Source organism: Rhea americana, unplaced genomic scaffold (assembly GCF_003343005.1).
Source record: "Rhea americana isolate MKP2758 unplaced genomic scaffold, rheAme1 scaffold_187, whole genome shotgun sequence".
Classification (NCBI taxonomy): domain Eukaryota; kingdom Metazoa; phylum Chordata; class Aves; order Rheiformes; family Rheidae; genus Rhea; species Rhea americana.
The window spans coordinates 1,168,769-1,192,595 of NW_028186005.1; the positions used below are offsets into that span (position 1 = coordinate 1,168,769).

At 50.4% G+C, this 23,827-nt stretch overlaps 1 protein-coding gene across 1 annotated transcript in view; it reads left to right on the forward strand.

Moving 5' to 3' along the window:
* Positions 1–177: 177 nt before the first annotated feature.
* DUSP8 (dual specificity phosphatase 8) overlaps positions 178–23,827 on the forward strand; it is a 55,216-nt gene continuing 31,566 nt past the window's right edge. The window contains exons 1-2 of the mRNA XM_085302175.1: positions 178–268; positions 16,043–16,462. Of these exons, the coding sequence (XP_085158301.1) occupies positions 16,232–16,462 (231 nt within the window). The 5' untranslated portion in view covers positions 178–268; positions 16,043–16,231. The remainder of the gene's footprint in view (positions 269–16,042; positions 16,463–23,827) is intronic.

Below are 23,827 nucleotides of genomic sequence, written 5' to 3' on the forward strand. Positions count from 1 at the left end.
GCGGGGCCGCGGGGGCGGGCGGGCGGCGGCGCCTGCACGCGCTTCATGCGCACATACATATATGTATGCAAATATATATGTGTGTGTATGTTTAAATACATGTGGCGGGAGGTGCGGGCAGGGGCGCGCGGGCGCGCTGTGCACTGCAGCACGCAGCACATGTGCGGCGCGTATGCGGCGTCCGGCGTGGGGACGCAGCGGCTGGCGCCGGGGCATGTGCGGAGCGGTGCGGGGGAGACGGAGACCGCGCCAGCGCCGCCGGGGGCCGGTAGGGAGGCTGCGTTAAACACCTATGCGTGTGTGTGTGCGTTTGTGTATATGTATGTGTGTGTGTGTGTATATGCACGTGCACAAGCGTTCTGTATGTTATAAATATATGTTATATGTGTGTGGTTATGTGTATGTATTTTTGAAGGGAGGGTTGGGATTATGCTGGTGCAAAACAAAAATAAAGGGGGGCGGGAGGTGGCCGGGGGATGGCGAAGCCCAGCCGCAAGCTGCCTTGCAGAAGGGGCAGCGGCCCTGGGGAAGGGCGCGCGGTACGCGGTGCCCGGCGGGCTGCGAGCCGGAAGGCGGCGGAGCGGCCCCGCGGCGCGCTGCGATGCGGTTGCCGCAGGTGCGTGCGGACGCTGGGCCGGGGCGGCGGTGCGGAGGGAGCCGGAGCGCCGGGCTCCCGCCGCGCTCTGGTTTCGCTGGGGGCAGCTTGCTAGTGTTTTTCTCCTTGGGGGCTGAGGCTTGGTGTTTGAGGACCTGGTGTTAACAGCGCTGTGGTTTGCTAATGACGAGAGAGTTTGGAGTGTCGCCGTATGTCCTTGGCATTTAAACGAGCCCAGGGAAGCCGGCATGTGTTCAGCAGCGGGGGTTTTCATGCAACACTTCACTGCTGCAGCTCCACAGGCGCTGCTAGCAATTAATGAGTTAAGCTGCCCATTTAAAATAATCTCCTTGACCTCTCCTAATGTTCGTGGAGCAATTGATCATCTCTTCCCCCCCTCCCCCGCATTATTATGTTGTGATAAATGTTGGATTTGGTGCCAAAAGTTAGAGCTGACTATCATTAGTTAGATTCCTGATTATTTTCCTGTATTGATAAACAARTTCCTTCTCCTTTCTGCTCTCCCCCCCCCCCACACACACACACTCCTTACTCCTCCCCCAGAATTAAATTCCTGAGCACAGTAAAAGCTGATGTCAGTGCTTCAGCTTGCATTGGGGGAGCTCTATGCACAGGTCAGTAATTTGCGGTTTTGTTGTAAGGAGGGACGTGGTGCAGTGCCTTTCTATTAAGGATGTTTGCATTTGCTGGGCACAGATGCATTTCTTATTTGGATTGCGGTAGTATCAAAAGCTCCCTAGTGGGGACACAGCCCACTAGACGCTGTATATAAGCGTGTGTCAAAAAGATTGTTCCTGTCCCCAACAGCGAGCAGTCGCAAACACGCTCGGAACAGTTGTTGGAGGTTTTGGTCCCCCTCTAGTTTGGGATGTGAAGACAGATACCCTCCCCTTGCTCCCCACAAAACGGATGGTGCAGCYGTCAAAAAGCCCGAGGAGGCTGGAGCGGGTAGCGAGAAGGGCTGTACTGGCAGCCTGGTGGGCGCTTCCACCCGTGCCGGGGCCATGTTAACCTTGAAGCGGGCTTCCCATGGAGCTGCATTTGCTGTTTGCTCATGTTGTCTCCTTCTTCCCCGCTAAGGCAAAAGGCTCAGGGCATGGCTGCCTGCAGGCTGAAATTCAGTGGTAGAGGGCTTTGTTTTCAGAAGGACTTGATGCACAGGATTTGGCACTCACGGATTTGGTCTCGTCTGTCTCGGAAGGGTTTGCAAGTGCTGTTGTATGCAGTCTGTGCTGGTCAGCGTTCTTCTGCAGAAGAGGTTTGTCAGGTTTTGGTGTGACTGGGGCTTCCTGGGTTTGCTTTGGATTTGCTGGTAGCAGCTGCCAAAACAAATAAGCTGCAACACCAAGAAAACTTTTCTGGCCGTACCTGGAGGTATTTGGGATCTCTTGCTGGAGTGCATACGGGGTAGGTGGATGCCTTGTCCTCAGTTTTGAGTAGCATAGCGCTGCTGGCAAGGTGCATATGTGTGGGGCTGTCCTAATGGCCACAGCCACACAGGACACTTGGGAATGTGAGAGCAGATGAGTGCCCAATGCCTCTTTGGGATGAGAGTATGTTGGACCTCCTACCCTTGGCTGATCYGCGATAAACTCAAGTAGAGAAATCCTTGGTCTAGATGGTCTCTTGAGTACTGGTTCTGAGATGTCAGCACTTCACACCAAAATGCTTTCAACTCAGTTTAGCCCACGGTGACTTTCAGTTGTCCCTGCCTTGATGCAAGGTAAGGAATAGGGCAGGGAAACTTTAATCTAYATTGAATTTACATTGTAAAATCCAGCTTCTGCTATGCTTGGGAGGCCTGAGTAAAGTGCCCAGACTCCTCAGGGCTCTCTTGCAAGTGTAGTACTTGGCATTTATTTACAGAGATGTTTTTATTAGGTGCCAAGTGCCTTGCTGAGAAACCACTGAGGTGCCTGCCTTTGGAGAGTTTGTCACTTAAAATTAAATATGATGCTGCTATTACCACCAAAGCACTCCTGAGGGCTGGGAGAGACTTCTCAGTAGTTTGTGTCTCATAGTGGCAAATTGCTTCTGGGGAGATGGGAGAAAACTAGGTTCTCCCTCTACAGTGACCTCCTCAATACCCGCCCCCACTGGAAACCATTTCTGTCTCAGAAGGATTTCTGAAAATGACTGTTCTCAGGAGGAGTGTGAAGGAGCTCCCACTCCATCCCAATCCCCTACCTCTCCCCCAACAAATGCTTCTTTAAATCTATGTAACAATATGAAGCATCTCACAGTTACTTTCCTGTTTTGATTTSTTCTGTTGTCTTTAAATAAGTCTCTTCTTAAGGATCAGAGACGAGTTTCTCTGATGTGTAGCTCAGTTAAGGTTTGGTTCCAAAAGCCCCAAGTGCATGCAGGTGTAGAACATGTTAAGGTTCTCTGTGATCAAAGCAAGAACAGGAGGTGGTTCGGTGCTTGGCAGTCTTGATTTCTGGAACTGACTTGTAGGACGCTACCATCACACTACAGCTGCTACAGCAAACTAGATTTTGTAGAGAACAAGATGATAAAGAGCTTGCAAATACTGTATCCTCTGTCTAGTAGGACAGTTGGAGGATGAAACAAGGCCAGAGAGTTTGTAGATCTTTTTGCCCTCTACTGTTGGTTTAATGGCAGTGTTAAAGGGGAGCTGGCTGCAGAAAGCCACAGCATGGAGGTGCTCCTTTTCCTCAGCTTGCAGTGCCTTTTCACCCTGGGCTTTTCTTTGCTGCTATGCATAGAAAACTCATGCAGCCAGACCTTCACTGCTGTCATCCTGTGGGGAAAGCTTGAAAATGCTCTGCTGCAGCCTCATGCCCTCTGGGCTTTAAAACCTGTTTTTCAAGCTCTGTATTTCTCCTCTGAAGATACACCTGTCCCACCTGATGACAGCTGGGAAGGGAGACACCTGACGTAATTTTTGGCTGGCTCAGGGTGGGGAGGTGAGGGGGCATGAGATGATTCATCAGATAAGGAGCTGAGTGAGCTCCCTGCTCAAGATCTTCTCAAGCTTGCTTGGCAAGACCTGCACATACTTTATGAGCAGGGCTGCAATACAGCCTGGGGAACGTTAGGGTTGTAAAAGCTGACAGTGCTGAGGCGTTCTGGGATAATGGTGTGGCTGTGCTGCACTCAAAACGGATGTTTTTGTCAGATGAGCCTGGCAAAGCTTGGCCCAAGTGAGCCAAATCCATGCCAGAGACCAAGATGTGAGTTTCTAAGCTCTGGTTGAGGTGAATGCCGTGGTAATCCAGTCTCCTCTTTAGTAAAAGGGTCATGGAAAGAAAAACAAACTGTTATCTCTTCCTCTTGCAAGAGCTGTTTGTAGACTTTCTACCTCAAGCAGGAATTAAGATGATTAAAGGACTGAAGCATCTCTCATATGAGGAAGGGCTGAGAGAGCTGAGACTGTTCAGCCTGGAGAACAGAAGACTCAGGACAGTTCTTATCAATGTGTATAAGTATCTAAAGGGAGGGTGTAAAGAGGATGGGACAAAACTCTTTTCAGTGGTGCCCAGCAATAGGATGAGAGGCAATGAGCACCAATTAAACAGAGGAGATTCCATCTGAATCTAAGGAAAACCTTTTTCACTGAGAGGGTAGCTGAGCACAACCCAGAGAGGTTGTGGAGTCTCCATTCTTGGAGATGCTCAAAAGTCGTCTAGACAACGTGCTCTAGGTGACTGACTGAACAGGGGAGGTTGGACTACGTGATCTCCAGAGGTCCCTTCCAACCTCAACCATTCTGGGATTCTGTGGTTACTGTGCAGGAGATTTCATTCCTTGCTGTACACACAGCTTCTGTGGACTTTTTGTCTTCTCTGAGCCCAGAGTTTCCAAAAGTGACACATGGCGCTTGTTTGCCCAGTTAATGACCCTTGGAAAGGAGCAGTAATTCAGAAGACAGGGGCTGTAGCACTCCAGGCTGGAACAGAGGGAAATCCAGGAGGCACTCACTGGGAACTGATCTGCTACATGAAGAGTCTCCTAGTGCAGTTGGAGAGCAATACCAATGCAGAAAGGCTAATGCTAGGATTGCGCTGCATGAAGATGAAGCAAGTGACGTGCTTTGCACTGAGTTAATTTAAGTTCATGCCAGCAGCCTATCTGGGATTAGAAATACTTCCGTATTTCCCTCTTTTTCTTCCTATTCCCCTTATGCCTTTTCCCGTGTCATTTCCTGTGTATAGAGAGCCCTTACAGTTCCTGTTTGCCCATCCTGATGTGTGCATGTGTGACTTGTCTGCTTTCAATGTATCATCTTTAAACTGTGTCTCCAGAGTTTTGAGGGCAGAGATTTTGTATTCTTCGGGCATTTTTGCAAAGCATTTCAGAGTGCTCTTACCATTTGTGAAAGAGGTTGTCTGTATAGCATTTTTGCATGCTGAGCTATGGGGAGCAAGATTTCTGAGCCCAGTGACGTTTGGAGAAGACCTGCTAGATGACTAGAAGGAAAAGAAGCCCTCATCTTATGCTGAGGTTAGCCCAGCTTTAAGGGAGAAAAGGTTTGGAGCAGGCGACCTCCTGAGGTCCCTTCCAACCTAAATTATTCTATGATTGTTCCATAACTGCCTGCCATCCTGTTTCTGCCCTGCTTCTGTAAAATACCTGTTATTAAGCAGTGACGGTGAGAGGTTTGAAACAAGGTGGGCCATCGCTTTGATCCTGCATGGAAATTCCAATGACAGCATAACCTTGGCATCCTTCCCTTTACAACACACATCCTTGAGCCCTACTAATGATGCAGCACGTCTTTCCGGTTTGTCTCTGCCTAGCAGCATTACTCATCTGGCTAATAGGTGTGCGGTATACCCACATCCACAGCTTTTCATCTCTCCTTTTTTTTAATAAAGGATTTAGTTCTTTGAGGAGAGCTGCTGTACGGAGCTAGCAAACATTAATTCAGCTGATGTGGCAGAAGCTGTGATAGACATTTCAGTCCATTTATTAGATGATTGCAGGTTTTTCTCAAGCAAGTCAAACAATTAAACACATTAAACTGGCATCTGCTTAAATTACTCATCTCCCATTGAAATCCAACCTCTCTTGAGTAATTCAGAACCATTTTTGCTGCAAACAGAAAGGGTCCATCAGCATCCAGGGTGTTCTGGAAACAACCAAAAAGCATCTACAGCATCTGACTGTTTTTGCGTTGCCTTTAATGACCCCAGTTTCTAAGCTTGCGATCACAGACTGGTCCTCCTTGAGCTTTAGCTTGAGTGGAGTTATTCATTCCATCTTCATCTGCCTTGGCCAGGAGCCCTGCGTGGGGAATGGATGGGCACAGGCTGAGCCTCACTTGGCACTTGAGGCTGTTGAGCAAAGAGCTAGTGTGGAGAGGGTGCCAGCACCGCTGACTTCTAAGCTTGCATATGAAAAATAGATTTACCATGTGCATGCAGTGGAGGAAATCAAAGCAGAGAACACTTCACAGTTCCCCCTTTCTCTGCCCACCCTGTCTAAATAGGGAGAAGTATGTTAGTGTTATAGACAGGGCTTTGCTTCTGTTAGTGGACTCAGGAACAGGCCTTGCAAAGATGCAAAATTGCTAGCTCACCTGGGCCAAGGTGTTGGAGCCAAGTGTGTGCTCCAGGAGCCAGCCACTGCCTCAACGCCCGGCCTTCTCCTTTTCTCCTTACCTGCTGCTCACCACACTTTCTGCTTTTCCTGGTGGAAAGCCAGTAGGATGCAGCAGGCCAGAGAGGTGACCAATAGGAGCAGATCTCCAGCTTAAACCAAAATGCAGCTCCCTGAATTATTCTCTGGTGTGGTAAAAAGGCAAAATGCCTTCTGCATGCTGAGTGAAGTTGATTATTGCAGCAAAACTATCACAAATCTCTGACTGGGCAGAATCTCCCTGGATACGTCCTTTTGTACAGCACTTGCATTGTGCCATTAAAAATAGATCTGTGCATTCTCCGTTTGCTTGCTGAATGCTGATGCCTGTAATTCTGTGTCATCCTCACAATCCCGTCTGCTTTGAGCTTGGTTGCCTCTTTGTCTGCCACCTGAGAAAGGTTCATTCAGCAGTAACTGATAATAAAGATAAGTATGACTAGTGGGGTCTAGAAGGACTGAAAGAAAGGTGAGGAGGAATAAACTGATCTTACTTAGCTGCAGGTCAACTTCCAGTCCTAAACAGGCAAGGTTTGGTATATGCTTTCAATTACATGTTCAAAATCACCAGTAAGTTGCACTTGCTGACATGGAAACTAGCTGGAGGATGTTGAAGCTTTGGCCATACATCATATTACATCTCTGGTTCTTTGAAACTGTGGAGTTAAAAAAAAAAATAAAAAAAAATCATGCTTCAATGTCTGCCTGGAGTTGGTTAGAGGAATACTACCCCACTAGGGAAATGGTTAATGAGTTCATCTAGCTTGCCACCTATAGTAGCAGTGATGATAGTTAAAGAGATGGTCTGTGTTACAGAAACTGTGCAAACTGTAGCTGATAGTAAAAGGCAAGCCTGTAGGATTTCTTGCATGGAGAGAAGCTCTAATTTTCGGTTAGTAAGCTGTGGCGCTTTGTGGTCAGTGGATCTGTGTTTGTCTGAGGTGGTCAGGATAAAGGGAGGACCTGCAAAACACTGTGTGACCTCCATGTGACTTCCAGTTAAGCTAACAAACCATCTGTGGAATGAATCGCAACCCATAAGGGAAAAGGAGAGAGTGGGGCAGGAATGTTAGCTTTGTCTTTTCCCATTCTGAGTGCTTTTTTCTAGATAAAGGTAATGCTCTGAAACCCCAAATTGGTGGCTTCTCTTTGTGGTTGTGATAAGCAGTGGAGCCTGAACTGACAAGTGCTAATTCATCCCAAACCTGTGAGCAATTTGTCTATTGTATGCATGCAGGAAACGTAGCAGGCCTTGGACCGAGTCAGAAGAACCTTACAAGGCATATGTTACTGCCCTGGGGGATGCATCATCTTGTGGAAAATCAGTGTAGTCCCTTGGACGTGAACTGAACTTTGGGTCTTCTAAGGAGGGCCAGAGTTTCAGCTGAACTCTGAACATTGGATTATAGTGGCTGAAAACTGGTGCTAGTGCCCTGAGAAAGCACCTGCCTACCTACCTTTCTGGACTGCCTCAAGCCATTCTTATTGCAGAAAGGAAAACGAGCCACTGGAGGTCCCTAAGACAAGCCTATGGTAGCCTCTCTGCCATCCATGGGCTCACGTGATTGTCCAGCGGAGATGCAGCAAGCATGACTAGGGTATCAGGCAGTGGGGAGCAAGGGCACTTGAAGCACCAGTGAGACTGCATGTCCTGTGTCCTATGCAACATGTCCCCTTCCTTCCACCTGGCTGTGATGTGTGCCAAGCTGGTCAAAGGAGACAATGCCACTGGCTCCTAGCCGACTCTCAGCTTGGCAGGGTGAGGAGGGAAATGGGATAGCTTCGTGTTAGAGAGCAGCATGCTGGATAGCTTCATCCTTAGCGTGGGTAAAGGCAGTGATTAAACATCTGGCTGGTCTTGGATAACATTTAGTTTGGACTTTTGTAGACTTTAAAATGAAAGCGTTTGTTCGCACTAAGGAGGAAAACCATATAAATCATGCTCAAAGTATGAGCCTTAGCGAGGGGAAGACTGACCTTGTCATCTAGACTCTGGTTACTTCCCTTCTCTGCTGTTGCTGTTGGCTATTCCTGACTCAGTAGCAGTCTGATCTCCGAACTGACCACCTGGGCTGCGGTCAAATTTTTCTGGCTACAGCTGGTCTGAAAATGTTTTAATACACATGGAGCACTTCAGCGGAGGCAGGCTAAGAAGCAATTGCATTTGCAGTCACTGTACTCCTGAAGCTGCTGGCCTAACATCAGGTGGTGRGAGGGGATGGTGGGCCCCAAGTTCWGCTGCGACCAGGAGGTCTGCCTTGCAGGGTGAAGGTGCATGTGAAAGACTCGCTCGTAGCTCGGTAGGATGCATCACCTTCCCTTTCCCCTCGCCTCGCTGCCTTCCCTGCCGCTCTGCTGGCAGCTGAGGCTCAACCGAAGTGCCTGGACCATCCAAGGTGAACAGGAGCAGCCCTGGGCCACGTGCTGGAGGTTAGCTAGCTGCATGCCAGAGGCTGCCATAGGCCTCAGTGCCATTCCTCTTGCATGGTGTGAATACACCATCTGTCACTTCGAGTGGGTTCCTGTTTTTCCAGCAGTGTCCGCTGACAGAAAACACCTCTGTGCATCTGGACTTAGGGCTTTGGTTACTGAGGGGAAATTCAGACTCCAGGAAACTAGCAGGTGCTGTTTCATTGCATGCAGCTCACCTAGAAGGCCAACATACAGTGCCCACGTGGAGCTCCCCAACTTCTTGCGGTTTAGTAGCAGCTTCCAGCCTGTGTGAATTTAAAAGGAGAAAGCAGTATAGGGGAAAGAAAAAAGAATGAGCTCAGCAAGCAGCTGGGCCTGAAATCCTGGCAAAGGTACAGTTGCTGCCTTAGAGGGATGTGCTGTGGGAAAAAAATGGGAGCTTCCCATTCCCAGCACCTGGAGGTTTTCAGTGCTCTGTTTGCATAGAGAGGGTGCCCAGGGGCTTTTGTCCAGAGAAGAGGGCACCAGTAGTGTGTAGGAAGCAGAGAATGAGGATATGAGATCAACATTGCATGCGTTTTGCTCTGTCCTGGGAAAATTCTAGTGGGCTCCCGAGGGTGCAAATGGGGTAGCAGCATGTGAGAAGGGAGCTTGGGGTTGCCTTTGCAGCATTACTTTTATGCTCCTGGGACTCTGGAGATATCGTGCCTCTCCTGTGCTTTGCCTGGCCCCATCTGCTTAGGTAAGGACATGGGTCTTGGTGTGCTYTGCTTAGCACAGCAAAGACTCCCTTCTGCATCCCGCTGCTGTACAGAAGCCAGTATTTGTCTCTTTTCCTCCATCTCCTAATGTTGTAGGTGCTGGCAGAGACAAGGCAGTGTTTACCTTCCCCAGCTGGTACCTCCCTTCCCAGCCTCATGCCTCCTTCCCCTGGAAGCAGCCCAGCTTTATGTGACCACATGAAGGTATCTGCTGGTGGGTTCTGGAGTGGCTTTGTGTCCTCCAGCTTCACTGGGGCAAGGCTGAATGTGCAGCCTGTACATCTGGGTTAGTCAATGTGGTCAGCAGTGTTCCCAGCCTTCTCAGATGAACTCATTTAAGGAAAATAATAATAATACTAAAAGACTCCCTTTTCAAGCAGGATAATCTTTTGTGATGCCTGTTAAAGGAGTCTTGAGAGCTGCTAAAAAAAAATACGCAGAGGYTGCATCACTTGCAAAGTGGCTACTGCAGGCTTCACACAGCTTTCTTCTACTGGATCACTAGTGCTCCAAATTTCCCATCCTTGAACATCTGCCTCCCTTGTTAGGAAGGAAAAGCCATTAGTTCATGGTGCTGTGAGTAGCAGAAGGGAAACAGTGGATGGGCTAAGGTTGAGAGTAGCTGGCACAGAGCAGGGGGGACATCCTGGAGCTGCCTTTGCATCCTAGTGGTGCATCTTGCCATGGTTTGAATGCCAACCTGGTATCTGAAGGTTGAAGCAACCTCGCATTTCCCAGGGATGCTTGGCCCATGGAGGTTGTCAGCGGCGCCTGGGGCCGCTGAGCGCCTGTTGCCTGGCAGCTCCGCAGTTTCCAGGGAAACCAGAGGTGCTAACTTGTTAATGAGCCCCGTGGCCCTGATTGCTGCTGCAAAATAATAATAATAATTAGCAATAGTCCCTTGATTTAGGAATCCCTCAAACAGCAGGAGTCTGCTGAGGGGTGTTTGTGAAGTGCCTGAGTACTTAAAAGAAACAAGGGATTGGAGAGGAAAAAGGGTGGAGGTCTTGGTGAAAGTGCCAGATTTTACATTTTAATAAATGTCTGGATAGCTGGGGGGCAGCGTGATGCTGCCAGCATCACAGGCAGTAAGCTAGCAGTTACTTTCTCAGCAATCCTTCCAGTGGCTGATCGGCTACTGGGCCTGATCCAACGCTGGATGGATGGAGGAGCCCCATCACCTCCTGCGTGTGTTGCCTGTGGGCGGTCTCTCTGCTCAAGAGCTCTGTGGGTGCCTGGCCATTTGCAGGTCTCTGCTGGGGAACTGGCAAATTGCTTGTGCTCAGTGCTGTTGGGGCCGCAAGTGGAGGTGGCAGCTTTTAGGGGATGGCTGCTTTCATGGGTTTCCCAGGGACAAACTAGCAGATGTTTCTCTGTGGTTACAGCCCTGTGTGCATGCTCTTATCCCTCAGTAAATGTAAAGCAATGCCACCAAAAGAGCATGCTCATGGGATGATTATTACCRATCTACTGAGCATGCTGTAGGTCCAGTCTCACTTCTATCATGGAAACTTGCTTGTGCAGTYTGAGCTGCCGGTCCTCAAGGCGTCATTGTTGCCTTAAATGTGTGCTCTACCATGTGCAGATACCTTGTCCTGCATCCCCGGCTTCAGATTTGACCCTTTCCACAACTTCATCTTGGCACAGTCCAGCTCATGGTGAATGGTTCCCACGATGTCTCCTCCATGTCGTACACCGTGTCTCAGTCCTGCTTTTAGTCTTCAGGAGTTCTGATTTTTGCAAAGCTGTTCGCTTTGTTAGAAGCAAATTTTGGTATTTCAGCGCACATTCTCAAAAGACCTTGGGAAGAGCAGTGCTGCTGAGGTCCTTCACTCTGTTGCATGTCTGTCTGGGATTGGAGCAGAAAAGCAGAAGAGAAAACACTTTTGAGTTACTGGCTCTGTAGTAGGGCTATCCTACATAGCAGAAAGAGTCTTTCCATTTTCTCTTAGTCTTGGTTACTTCTGTCTGCATTTATCTCAAACCTGTGGTGCACACTGTTCACCTGAAATGTGTTTCCATGGAGGTACATGCTAGGGACGGACTTGCTCCTGTCTCCTGAAGAGTGTAGTTAGACCAACTCATGTGTTAAGCTCTCTGCCAGTCTTCCTGTCCCTCAGCTGTGGCATGGCCCCTCCTGCTTTGCTGTCCCCATTCAGCTAAGCCATGTGCCCATCTTCTCATTACAGGCACTCCGGGGAGAGGTGGGATTAAAGGATTATGGTAATGTTCTTCAGGAACACTCAAGAAGATTAAGATGGCTTTAATAAACTGATAAGTGAGGGACACAGCTAYGTTTCTGAAACCCTAATTTAGGCTCCAGGTTAACCTTTTTTCCCCCTGCTCTGGAGACTGCTCCCCTGTCACCATGGTGAGGTAACAGGAAATTTCTTACTTCAGCAATGCTCAGTGGCCATTTCTGTGCCTTCCTCTTTGCCTTTCCTTATGACCCAGCAGAGCAGAAGCAGAAAGACAGCTTCCTTTCTTCTGTTTCTCTTGTGTACTGCCCAGGTAAGGAGACGTTAAAGCTTCTTCTTTTCCGAGACCATCTCGCACGTAGCCTGCTCAGTACGGTGGAGGTACCATAGTCTCTGCTGGTACCTAGCATCATTCCCCCCCCTTTTACCTACCGGCCTTGGAGCTGCCCTTAGCAGCAGCAAGGGCCACTAGAACAGCTACTGGCAATCCTGCCAGTCACTTGTGCTAAGTCCCATCCAGCACTTGCTCCAAAATGCTGTGGAGYGGCAGAGCCTGTGTTAGTGCCTGCCCACTGCGTGGCCAGAGGGATGCTCTGTGTTTCCAAAAGATTCATAAATACCTACAGTAGTACTATTGCTCTAGTAACACTGGCCCAGGGAACCTGGGAGAAAAGTACTGAGCACTGCTCTGTTGCTTATTGTCTATAAGTGTTTGACACTGTGTTTTGGTTGGCCGGGAAGAAGTGTATTGTACAAGACTACCAGTTTGGAAGGACCCAACTCCTGCTGTGCCTTGGTCTAGCACCAAGGTTACAGCTCCCTATGACCATCCTTTGTTATCTCCCTCCCATGGAAATGCTTTTAGTCAGATAAAGAAGGCTGCAGAGGGGAGCAGAGTGGAGGAGCCTTGTCTAGCCTCCCCCAAGTCTTGAGGGTGGAGCCCGGAGCAGGATCAAGCTCACTTTCCTTACATGTTTCTGCCACCAGGTCTATCTGGACGTGCTGGGGCAGATATTTTGTTTTGCGTGAAGTCAGCTTTCAGCTGAGACAGGAAACCTTCAACTGTGTTGTTCCCCCTTCTGTCTGATATCACCCGTGTAACTTCTTAGTCACCTGCAATAACTTCATATATGGAAGGGCTCTTCCGAACAGGTTTCTTGCAGGGCAGTTAGGAGATTAAGGATGCATTGTCTTTCCTGGACCCTTTTAATTGTGCCTGAAGACTCCAAAGCTTACCCCTTGCTCGTTAGCCAGAGAGCAGRGCAATGGACCCTGTTATCTCTAGAGATACTCTGCAGTATGTGTGTGTCCCCAGCACATCAGATCAATCTTTCATCCCACTTCAGTGTTTTATTYGTATCCCTCCATCTCCATATTATCCACATCTTTTTGTCTCCTTCCATTCCCTTTTATTTTTTGGATATAATTGGAAGAATCAATGCGTATTCATGGCCTGGTGGCCTGATGGGGAAGGGAAGAGAGGGTGATTTGGGGAGCAGAATGTGAAAGAAAGATGAAGGGGGAAAGCTGGCTAATTTGCATCCTTTCTGACTGCCCTGGCTCTAAAGCCAAGCTACAGCAGGGGGTCTTCTGGCAAGGCGGTAGCGACGTAATGAGGTGTGTCATATCCCAGCAGGAGCCAGCCTTGCTCCCCCTCGTACACCCTAATTAGAACTGTTTCAGTTTTTAAGCTTCCCTCAAGGAGTGCAGCAGGGAGGTGGAGGGGGGGCAGCATGCAGGGAGTAGGGTGTTCATCAAGCGGAGGGATCGCAAGCCCACCGCTGAGGGGGCAGCTCTAATTGGGGTCCCTGCAAGGAAATACAAAGCGCTACAAACTCACTGTGGGGCCAGAGAGAGCCAGGGACATCCATGCCATCGTGCCATGGAGCTGCAGAATAATGCCACAGGGCTGCAGAATGCTTTGTGCCAGGAGGAGCTGTCACTGTTACAATCTTTAGGGGATTTTTTTTTTCTTTTTTTCCCCTAAGTTGAATTAGTGTGTTAGCAGAGGCAGCATGTGTGTATTACAGGGATAGGGGAAGATTATCTTCCTGTGGCCTGATGTTGGGAACTCAGCTCCTGAAGTTCAGGATCTCTCTCCTCCTGCTTTACAAAGCAGTCCAGTAGCCCAGGGCAATGGGAGGCTGCTAATTCTGGGGTCCTGAGCCAGAAACTTGCAAATGCTGACTCTGTCCTTATATTCAACTGCTTTAYGGTCTTTCCCTGCAAGCTGGCTGTGTTCTCCAGGATTGGTGACTGGTAACAGAGGTCGCTGGCATTTTGTGCACGCACACACCTACTTGCCAAGTAGGATTTTTTGCAATACAAATAGGTGATGGGCTCAATGTAAGGAATTTTTATTTCCTTAGTGTAAAAGGTACTTAGCCAGTTCAAGCAAGAAGTGTCTTTCCCTCTACAGGTAACACAGCACGAGGCGCAGCAAGGTCTCTGCTCATTACCAGAGTGGCATGTCCTACCCATGCCTCTTTCTCGTGCCCCAAATTACCTTAGCGTTGGGATMCCCACAAGATTGTGCCTATGCTGCAGGGACTCAAAGTGCAGGAGCTTCTGAGACCTACTGGTTTACTCTAATCAAGGTGACTCATAAGCCTGCTGTAGTCCATGGACCAAATCCTGGCTCTGCAGAAGTCAATGAAAGTCTTTATGCCAACTTTTTCAGGCACAGTATTCATAGTCTTCCTAATTCAGATGCATTAAAGCTTCCACGCAGCAGCTTGTGGGTTCTCTCTAAAACCATCTGGCAGGAGCAAGAGGAGACTGGTAATAACCGTGCTTATTTTCTGAATGACTACAGTAGCATTAAAACCTAATGCCATTAAAACATGCCTGAAATGACGTAGGCCATTAAATTCTAAGACACCCTAAGCTAAATGCTCCTAAGTTGCCTCTTGCTCTTGCTAATCCCATAAGGTGGACTTGGAGGAAGCTCATTCTTTTGAGCACTTCACAGACCACCCAACTTTACCATCCTCTCCTCCGAAGGTGGAGCCAGATACCTCCCTCTCTGTGTGAATCTGCTTGCAAAGCCTGTGCAAGTGAGAAGACTCCAGATAGGATGAAGCAGGCCTGGTTCCTCCTGCCCAAGGCACTGCTAGCCCTGCTAAACGTTACTGCCTCAAACCTGGGAGGGAGAAGGAACTGTCCTGCAGCCAGGAGAGATAGTTATGAGGTGGAGCTGATTAAAAAGGCAGGTGAAATCTACTGTGAAGTGATGGATGTGGGTAGGCAAACCTTGTTTGTTGGGGTGTCTAATGGGTCTTGAACTAGCTATTACTATGCATAAGTGAAGCTTAAAGCTGAACATATATGGTTCTGTGAAAACATTAGCTCCATCTTCGACAGAGGTCAGAAAAAACAAATTATTTGGAGCTGTTAGGCTGGGAACAGGGAAAGGAGGAGATGCTTTGGCCCGTATGGCTCTCTAGTGTGCCTGCACACACAGCATGGATTTATGCAGTGACAACAAGACTCAAGGAACAGTTCTATAAATGTTATGGGCTTAGAGACTCCTAAATAAGCTCTAAAAATAGGGAGAATCCTGGGGAAGACAAAAAGGGAATGGGTGTTCATGGCGTCTTCCAATATAGGAACCAATATAGGGTCGTCCAGAGGAGCCATCAGCAGGTTCAGAGCAAACCAGGGGAAGGATTTGTTCATAATAGTTAACAAACAGTGCAACTCCCTGCCACAGGACAGCATGCATATTAAAAGCTGACATGGCTTCAAAAAGCAATTAGGCAAATTCATGGAAGAAAGCTCCACTGAGAGCTGTTATATTCAGAGATAAAACCTCTGGCCCAGGAGGTTCTTAAACTACAGATGACTGCAAGCTGTGCAAATATACCTAGAAACTGTGCCTGTATTCTTGTCTCATTGTTATTCCCTTCTGAAGGCCTCTGCCACCAACCACTGCTGAAGACTGGGCTACAAAGACTCCTGGTCTCTGTGCAGTTGTTAACGTCTGACATGCTTTTAAGTTCTCTACTAGCCTTGCAGTGGCTGCCGGTTCTTACCCAGCCCTGTCTGCATTACAGCAAGCTGGTGACAAGATAAAGGAGCAATGGAGTGTGTCTTGGGCTACAGGGCTTAACAAAATTACCATCTGATTCATTTCTATGAATSTGCCTCTTTCTGCAGTGGACAGTGGATGGGGGTAAAAGCTCTTAATATAAATTGCTTGTCTTCGTACAGTCATTCTTTCTTGGCTTCTTCCACCCTTGCTTGAGGGATCTGGGCTGAGAGGTGGGGGAAGTCAAAGTGCCAGAAAATACAAGTAGAGAAGCCTGAATGTGGTAAAGTTCATAGTCAAAGGAAATGAGATTTAAGGGGTAGAGTGGGGCTTGCGATGGAAGTAGGCTCAAAGGGGAAAGCAGTGGGCTCTGATCAGCATTATGCCTTACAGTGTTTTCCTCCTTTCTCTTTCTCTTCAGGTTCAGCACAATGAGTTGGCATCCCAGGCTTTAGCCGTGTGAAGAGACCAGGACAGGTGCTGCTCTGCTGACAACTTACCCCCCCACACACACACACTCACTCTTTCCCCTTGGGGAGACTGCTGCTGGCTTCCCTGCCTTGGCTGTCTGCCCCTTCCCCCCACTCACTGCAGAGGGGACAGGCCCGTTATGGCAGGGGACAGACTCCCACGCAAAGTGATGGATCCTAAGAAGCTGGCCAGCCTCCTGAGGAACGGAGCAGAGGGCACCCTGGTCATTGACAGCCGCTCCTTCGTGGAGTATAACTCCTGGCACGTCCTCAGCTCCGTCAACATCTGCTGCTCCAAGCTTGTCAAGAGGCGACTCCAGCAAGACAAGGTCTCCATTACAGAGCTCATCCAGCCAGCCTCCAAGATGAAGGTACGAGATTTCACTCTTGCTGCCTTTGTGCATTGTTGACCTGCTGTTCACCAGGAGAGGAATGTAGGGGAGTGAATCTCTGACCGTCATAGCATGGGGTGCAGAGGAGCAGAGACAAACTCACTTAAGGGCCAATCCATGCCTGGCCAGTATGTCCTGCTTCTCAGTTTTGGCACCTTGTTACCAGGCTACTTCTCTCTGGCTCTTCCTTTACCCTTAAGAGAGATGGAGCATGAGCTCATGTGTCCACAGGCCCCTAAGGCTGTCCTCAGGGACCTGTTCCTTCTTCCCACCCCAGTGATGTGGCATCCCCATCGAGGAGCCTTCCTCAGGCAAGTCTAACAGGTATATCAGCCTTAGAAATTGTTGTACACTGGCAAACAACCCCACCAAAGCCTTCCTGAAGCTGTAAGCTTAATCCCTTGCTAAAAACTCTTCCCCTCCCCTCTGTCATTTCTAACTCCATTCAGGGACGTGTAATCCTCCTCCCTTGTGACGCCAGAAACTCTTATCCAGTGTCATGGCATATTATCTCTCCCAGGCTCCTCTCTCTATCTCTCCTAGTTAAATAATAGTGGTGGCTCAGAGCCATGGAACTGGGCTCCAGCCCTGATCTTCTCAGCTGTTTGTAATACCGCTGGGTGCCCCCACAGCAGCTCCCACAAGGGACCTCATGGGTCCTACTCTCTGTGCAGATGCTGCCAAAGAACTCTGCTGTCACCTGGTTGGTGACAGGCTCGGAGGATTCTTTTCCCCTCTTGGATCCCTGTGAACTAGCCCAGCTGGCTATGCCGCAGGCCCTTTCATAAGTGTGGAAGCATGCCCATGGGCCTCCTGCGAATGCACTTTGCAGTGCTGTTGTACAATCAGCACACTCCCTGCTTCCCACCTGGCAGAGCATCCCATCTGCCAACCCCTCCAGGACTGCAGGGGTTAATGAGGATAATCCCTACCAGTAGGATTCACGTCAGTGAGAACTAATTGTGAGTGGGGCAAGAGAAAGGGGAGCCTGTGTCTGCTGCCAAAGGGGGTTTGCAGCTATCCCTCACCTCCATTCAGGTGCCTGCATATCTAGGCCAAGTGGAGGAAGAGGTGTAGCATGGCTTCGGGTGCTGCTTTGGGGTGGCCTAACATTGCCAATGGTGCTCAGTGACCATGTGGCCACTCACAGAGGGGTGGACCCAGCCTCTGTGCCTGTGGCATTTCCAAAGGGAGAGACACCCCCCCCCCCAACCTCTCTCTGCCAGTGGCACCTGCTGCTGAGCCCTGAGGTGTCTTCCAGCCATGGTCAGCAGGGAAGGGTCAAGTATCTCAGCACCTCCCAAGCTGGGGACTCTTGAGGTCTGCTTTGGCATAACCCCTTCCACCAGGCAAATGCCCTGAAGCCATCCCGCCCCGTGCCCCCCCTCCGCCTGGGTAGCATGGCAGTGGGGCTGGGAACACATTAGGCCCAGCAGTATGCAGTTCCCCTGGCAGGAGTAAAGCCCTTGGCCCCTGGTGCAGGGATGCAGAGGGCTGCTACGCAGCGAGGGGCGATGTCCTCCCATCAGAGCTTGCTCTCTCTTCGGGTTGCTCCCGCTTTTACCATTTCCCGGTTGCCCCCCCCCMCACCTTGTAATTTTATGGCAAAGTGAGGGTAATTCAGGCGATTAATCAAATGCTGGGCCCAGCTGGAGCCATCTGTGGAGTCCTCCCCCCGCCAGCCTTGCGCGCGCGCCGCCATCCRCATTGGCTGCTGGTGACATCACCCTGCCTGGATCAGGGAGGTTCACGGCGCGGGAAGGGGGGTGGCGGGTTGCCTCCAATCTGCTTTAGTGATGCTCCAGGCTGGGCGATTTGGAGGGGATTGCAGAGAATGATTCCTGAACGGATTTAGCTGTTCTTAAATCCTCGGGAGAATAAAGCAGAATAATCAGTTTTTGCAAGCTAGGAACTAGCAAGAGGTGCCTCTGCCCTCCTCTTGGTTAGGGTCACCTCTGCAGTGGACACTGTCACGTGGAGCAGCAGCAGAACTAATGCGGGGGGTGAGGGAAGGAACAGGAGGACTGGCAAGGGAGAGCAGGAAGAGTTAACATCAGCTGATGCCTTCTGCAAACCTGCAGCAAGCCTGCAGCTCTGTGGCTCCACAGCTGTGCAGAGGAGCCACAGCAGGCGGGGATTGCTGCAGGGGCAGCCAGAGAGTCCAGCCAGCCCTCCCTGCGGTGTGGCTTCTGCCCCCTGCTCCATCATGCTAATGGACTGCGAGCTGTGCAAGCTGGTCCCGTCCTGAAGGGCCCTGGGTACCCCCCCTAGCAATTGCCAGCCAGCTCCGCGTCTCGTCGCTGGCAGGAGCAAGGTGCAGGAAAAGCTTCCTCCTCCCCGCTCTTGCAGGYCATTACATAATGGTCCAGGTATTGGCTCGGGACAGGATTACAGCCTCATGGCAGGGACGTTGCAGGGGGAGGAGTAGAGGTATATTCATGAGCTTTAGTTCTCTGCTGCTGCTGCTGCTTTGCTGCTTTTTTGTTTTTTGGCAAGGCTGAAATATCTCCCAGCGCATCCCCAGCTGAGAGCAAACATGCCCCCACTGCCTTTCCAAGCAGGCCCTTCCTTAATCTCCCCTGGCACCCGAGGCCTCCCAGAGCACTCAGCACAGGAATTAATTAAGCTCCAGGGCACCCTTGTGAGTTTAAGCCACTTGCCCTAGGAAGCTGGGGGAGGAGGAAGGCGGGGGGGGGGGGTCACAGCCGTGTCCTCATCTGGCATGCGTCACGGGTATTTGTCCTTACTCTGACAGAGCTGCTCTCCGTGCTAGGATGGCTATGGCTCAGGGTTTCTGAGCCTTTTGTGCCCAGACCCAAGAGCAGTGTATCTAAAAAGAGGCATGTCTTTGGGGTGATGTATGCTTTTTTCCCTCTCTCTCTCTTCCCCCCCCCCCCAGCTTCCAGTTTTGGCCACTTCAGTCAAGGATGTATTTTGTGACCTACGAAATCAGTATGATTTGGGCAGCCACCTCAGGATTTATATACCCTTGGAGAGATACGGCAAGCTGTTTTAGACCTCCATCAAAAATTCTTACCTTTGTACCCTTTCCATATCCTGTCTCCCTCTAAACCTCCTTAAATGCATTAAGTGGGTGGATGGCTATTGCTGCTGAGCTCAGAGGGAGGGCAATGTTGCAAGGCAGGGAGAAGGGGATTAACAAAAGAGGAATGTGGCCTTGGCAGATTTGTAAGTATTAGTTAGTGGAAGTGTCTCTGCTTCCAGAGGGACAAAAGGGAAGGTGGYGGCTCCACCAGGGTCTGAAAACAAAGGGTTTGGGGTCTGCAGTTGGTGAAGGGAGATGCTCACAGCTCTGTGTGGGCTGAGCAGGTGAGGGATGTGGCTGGAGAACTGGCTGAGCTGGGGGGGAAGAAAAAACAGAAAACCCTGAAGAGAGGCGTTCCTGCTGAAGAGGAGTGAGAATGGGGGCTAGGTACCAGAAGGGAAGGACAGACATTGGCTGCCAGCCAGGGGAAGCAGCAGAAATGGAAATGGAGCAAAAAAATGGAGCAGATATCTTCAAAGCGGATTATTAGCAGCTCTAATTTATCTCACAAGAGGCTACGCTTTTAGGGACAGACCTTTCAAAGGGCTCAGCTCCCTTTGGAGAAGAACAGAGCAGAGCACTGGAAAAATCATGCCTGTAACTGCATTAGCAGCCCTGGGTGGACATCCCACCTAGGTCTGATGGACAGGTGGACATCCTGGACAGCAACCCCCAGGGTGGACAGATGGCTGTTCCTTGGTTACATGGGGAAAAAAGTGTCACTTGAGGAGGGCTGTTAGGTTATCTGGTGTGGAACCACAGCACTGAGGCCGAAGGGATGCCTTGGAGAAGATTTGAGGTTGAATGAGGTTGATGCTCTACTGTGGTATGCATCCCTGTCCCCTGGTCCTGGGAGCTGCTGTGCCCACAGGGGCGGGCTGAGGCATGTGGCAGCAGGAAGAAGAGATGTGCTGGTATCCAAGAAGGAGACTCAGGATCTGAAAGTAAACCARTCCAAGAAGGAAACTCAGGATCTGAAAGTAAACCAGAAAATGTGCTGTTGYGGGCAATACAAAGGAGGAGAACCTCAGCCTTTGTAGGCTCCCTGCCTCTCCTGGTAGCTTTGCACCTGCTGAATGATAAAATTGAGATCTGGGCCCATGTGCAGGGAYGGGAAGGCCACGTTACCTGTCTGTGTCCCCATCCCTGGAGACAGCGGTTGCCCAGGGGACCAGCAGGGCTGGAGCTGAATGCAGGTCAGGTCAAAACTTCCCAGGTCTGAGCCCTGCCTGCCAGAAGGAGGGTGTAAAAGYTCCCATCCATATTTCAGGCAGGCAGGATATACCTGCACTCTCGGGTAGGACCAGAGAGTGTGCCTGGGATTTTGGAGAGGTCTGCAGGGCCAAAGTGACATGTGGCTTTGTCCCCTCCCTGCTGCCAGCCTGCGCAGGGCAGCGAGCAGCGGTGGCGTTGCGTCGGTGGGAGCGCAGTACCCTCTGCTGGGCGGCTCGGGGAGGGGGGCTGGCAGTGGGGTGAGCTGGTGCCGGGTGGGTGCCCGCGGGTGCCCRGGGCGCGTGCAGAGGGGGAGGCGCCGGCGCCCGAGCAGATGGCAGGAAGGGTGACATCAGTGGCGCAATTGTCCGGCCCCATTATCCCTCCTGACAGCCCCCCGCCTCCTCCCGCGTTTCCTGCCGCCAGGGCCGGCCGGAGAGACAAAGGCAGGTCTGACACCCCACCTTGGTGTGCTCTCTCCTCCTCCTCCCTTGCATGGGCATCTACAGAGAGTGTGCTCTGTGCATCCCGGCCTGGCACTGCCCCAGGCAGGCATCGCTTTTTACCCACGTTTTGATGGGGAGCAGGAGCACGCAGGTTAAAACGGAGCAAAGCTTGCAGAGACATAAGTAAAGCTGATGGAAGTATTTGTGCCCCTGTGTACTAATTTGCTTCTCCCTATGCTTGCACCCCTCTGTGCATAGTGATGTTAAGGAACAGTAGCAATTTCCATGCCATCACCTTGGCATGGGGAGCATTTCCACCTTCTTCCTCCTCTTGTTAATAACTCTTGTGGATGCTCTGGTTTGGAGCAGTGCCATAGGTTAACTACAGCTCCTGACTTTCTTGGTGCAAGTCTTGGGGGAATACCACTTTTGTGGGAAAGAAGAAATGGGGAAATTAAATAATCCCTTCCTTGTTGTCTTGAAACAGGCTTATGCTGAGCCCTAGACAACATGAAGCTCCTCAACCCTTTTTGCGTGCCATGTCCGCACCAGGCAGATGTGTCTCCATGGTGCCAGGACAGGGATCAGAGCTCCCTGGCAGGGTTGCTGGCTGGCCTCGAAAACTTCAGCAACCATTTGTTTTCCAGTTAGCAATAGTCTTCCTCTGCATAAAAAATCCACTGCCAGTGGTTGCCCTGCTTTGTTGTTGTATTTCAACCCTTTTCTCTGTGATGAATGGAGCAATGCAGATCCTTGTGCTGTTTAAGGGAAAGAGGTTTGGGGGAATCCCTGCTCAGTTTCTGCTTGGAGTTTTATTTTGACTTCTTGAGGGAAATGTTGAAAGTTCCACTTCTTCAAAGCCTCCCTAGAAAGTCTGTCCACTGCTACACCTGCTTTCACTTCCTGAGATGTAGCTACCCCTGCAGTAGCTGTCGCAGTGGTTTGAGGCATGACAGCGGTCTATTAGGACTGTGGAGACACTTATTTACTTTAGGAGCATGGCTCTGGAAGCAGCTGTTTGGCTTTAGGGAAAGCCAGTGCTTATTTTCGAGCTGTGTGCCTGGCTGCTCTGTATGTTTATGGAAGTACTGTTATTTCAGGGGCATGATTCACTGTGTTTTGAAACAATGTGTGACTGAGATGTCTGTAGTAATTTGGATAATAAGAACACCTAGCTCTTATCTTGGCCCAAATCACCTGTAGTACTCCGAGTGCTTTGCACAGTAGACAAGTATCATTAAACCCACTTAGCAGCTGAGGAGGCTGTGGCAGAAAGAGCAGGGACTCTCGCTGTGCCATGCCRGGAAGAGCTGGCCAGCCCCACACCAGTGTTATTCAGTTGTCTTGGTCTGAGACCTGTTGAACTACCAAGCACTAAGGACAAAATGTCCAGAAGAGAGTCATTTTTGGCTGGAGCCTAAAGATGAGAGGTAAAAGGGAGCAGTGGAGTTGGCACAAAGATGTTGATCTCTGCTGCAGTTTGGTTTGAGCTGTTGGATGGGCTCCAGCATTCCCTGCTCCAGGCAGGATTCCTGCTCCTCCATCAGCACGGAAATGTGCCATCTCCCCAGGAGAGCCTAGGCCTGTGCTGCAGCGAGCTCCTGAAAGGCTTGGTGAGAAGCTGGTGAGTAGACTGGCCTAATTCCACTTCTGATTTCCTGAGCTGGGACTCTCAGTTGAATTACCGGAGCAATGTGTCCATTGGTGATATGGTCCCTGCAGCCAGACCCAGGACATCCAAGGTGATRGAGCCAGGAGGTTTGTGGCACATTAGGCTAGGGACCATGTGCTGGGATGCATGGGTCTTGCCTTACAGAGCTGCTGTGCTCCCTTTGACCGCTCAGCTCCTTTAAAGGCAGTGCAAYCGCAAATGGTGGCCAAAGGGGAGCCTCCTGTGCTGGCCAGGGCATGATGTCAGGCACAAATCTGGGACACCTCCAGTGGGAGGGGTGGGCAGGCTGGTTTTGAAACAYGTGCATGTGTTTGCAAGCTGATCCTAATGCCCTACTGAACCTCAGCTTGTGGCCAAAAGGCTTGATGGGCCTTGGCCTCCCATTTCCTGCCAGCTGGGTGGAGGGACCCTTTCTGGCCATGCTGCCTGGAAGGGAAGGGCTTTAGGCTTGGTTCCTGCAGCTCCCGTGGCATGGAGGCCATCGCAGTGGGCAGCACCCTCAGGAATGCTAGTCCAGTCAGCAGTGGGAGGGGAAGTGAAGTCATCGCTGTRTTGCCTGAGGCCTGCACAGCCCCAGCTCCTTTCCTAGAGATGGTGCCCCAGGGAGGGAGTCCTCTTCAGCCTCTCCCCTGTCAGGTAGAGGCACCAATCTGCCCTTGAACATTTCTTCATCTTTAGCCTCCTCCTCTACGCCTGCTCAGCTATTCACCTCCATGTGTTTAGGACCAGAGATGATCCTTTGCCTTCCCTGAGGACCATGAGCGCATCAGGAACCGAAGAACCTGGTTAAACTTCTTTCCATCCGTGGGCAAGGGGCTCTACAAGTCTGTGAGGGTTCCTTGTGTGCCTGCTGCAAGCAATGTCTTTTCATTTCAAGCAGATCTCTCTTCTTCGACTGTTTCCACAGACTTAGCCCCAGCAAACACAATATTTATTTTCTGCAGCCAGGCCATGCAAGACCAATGCTT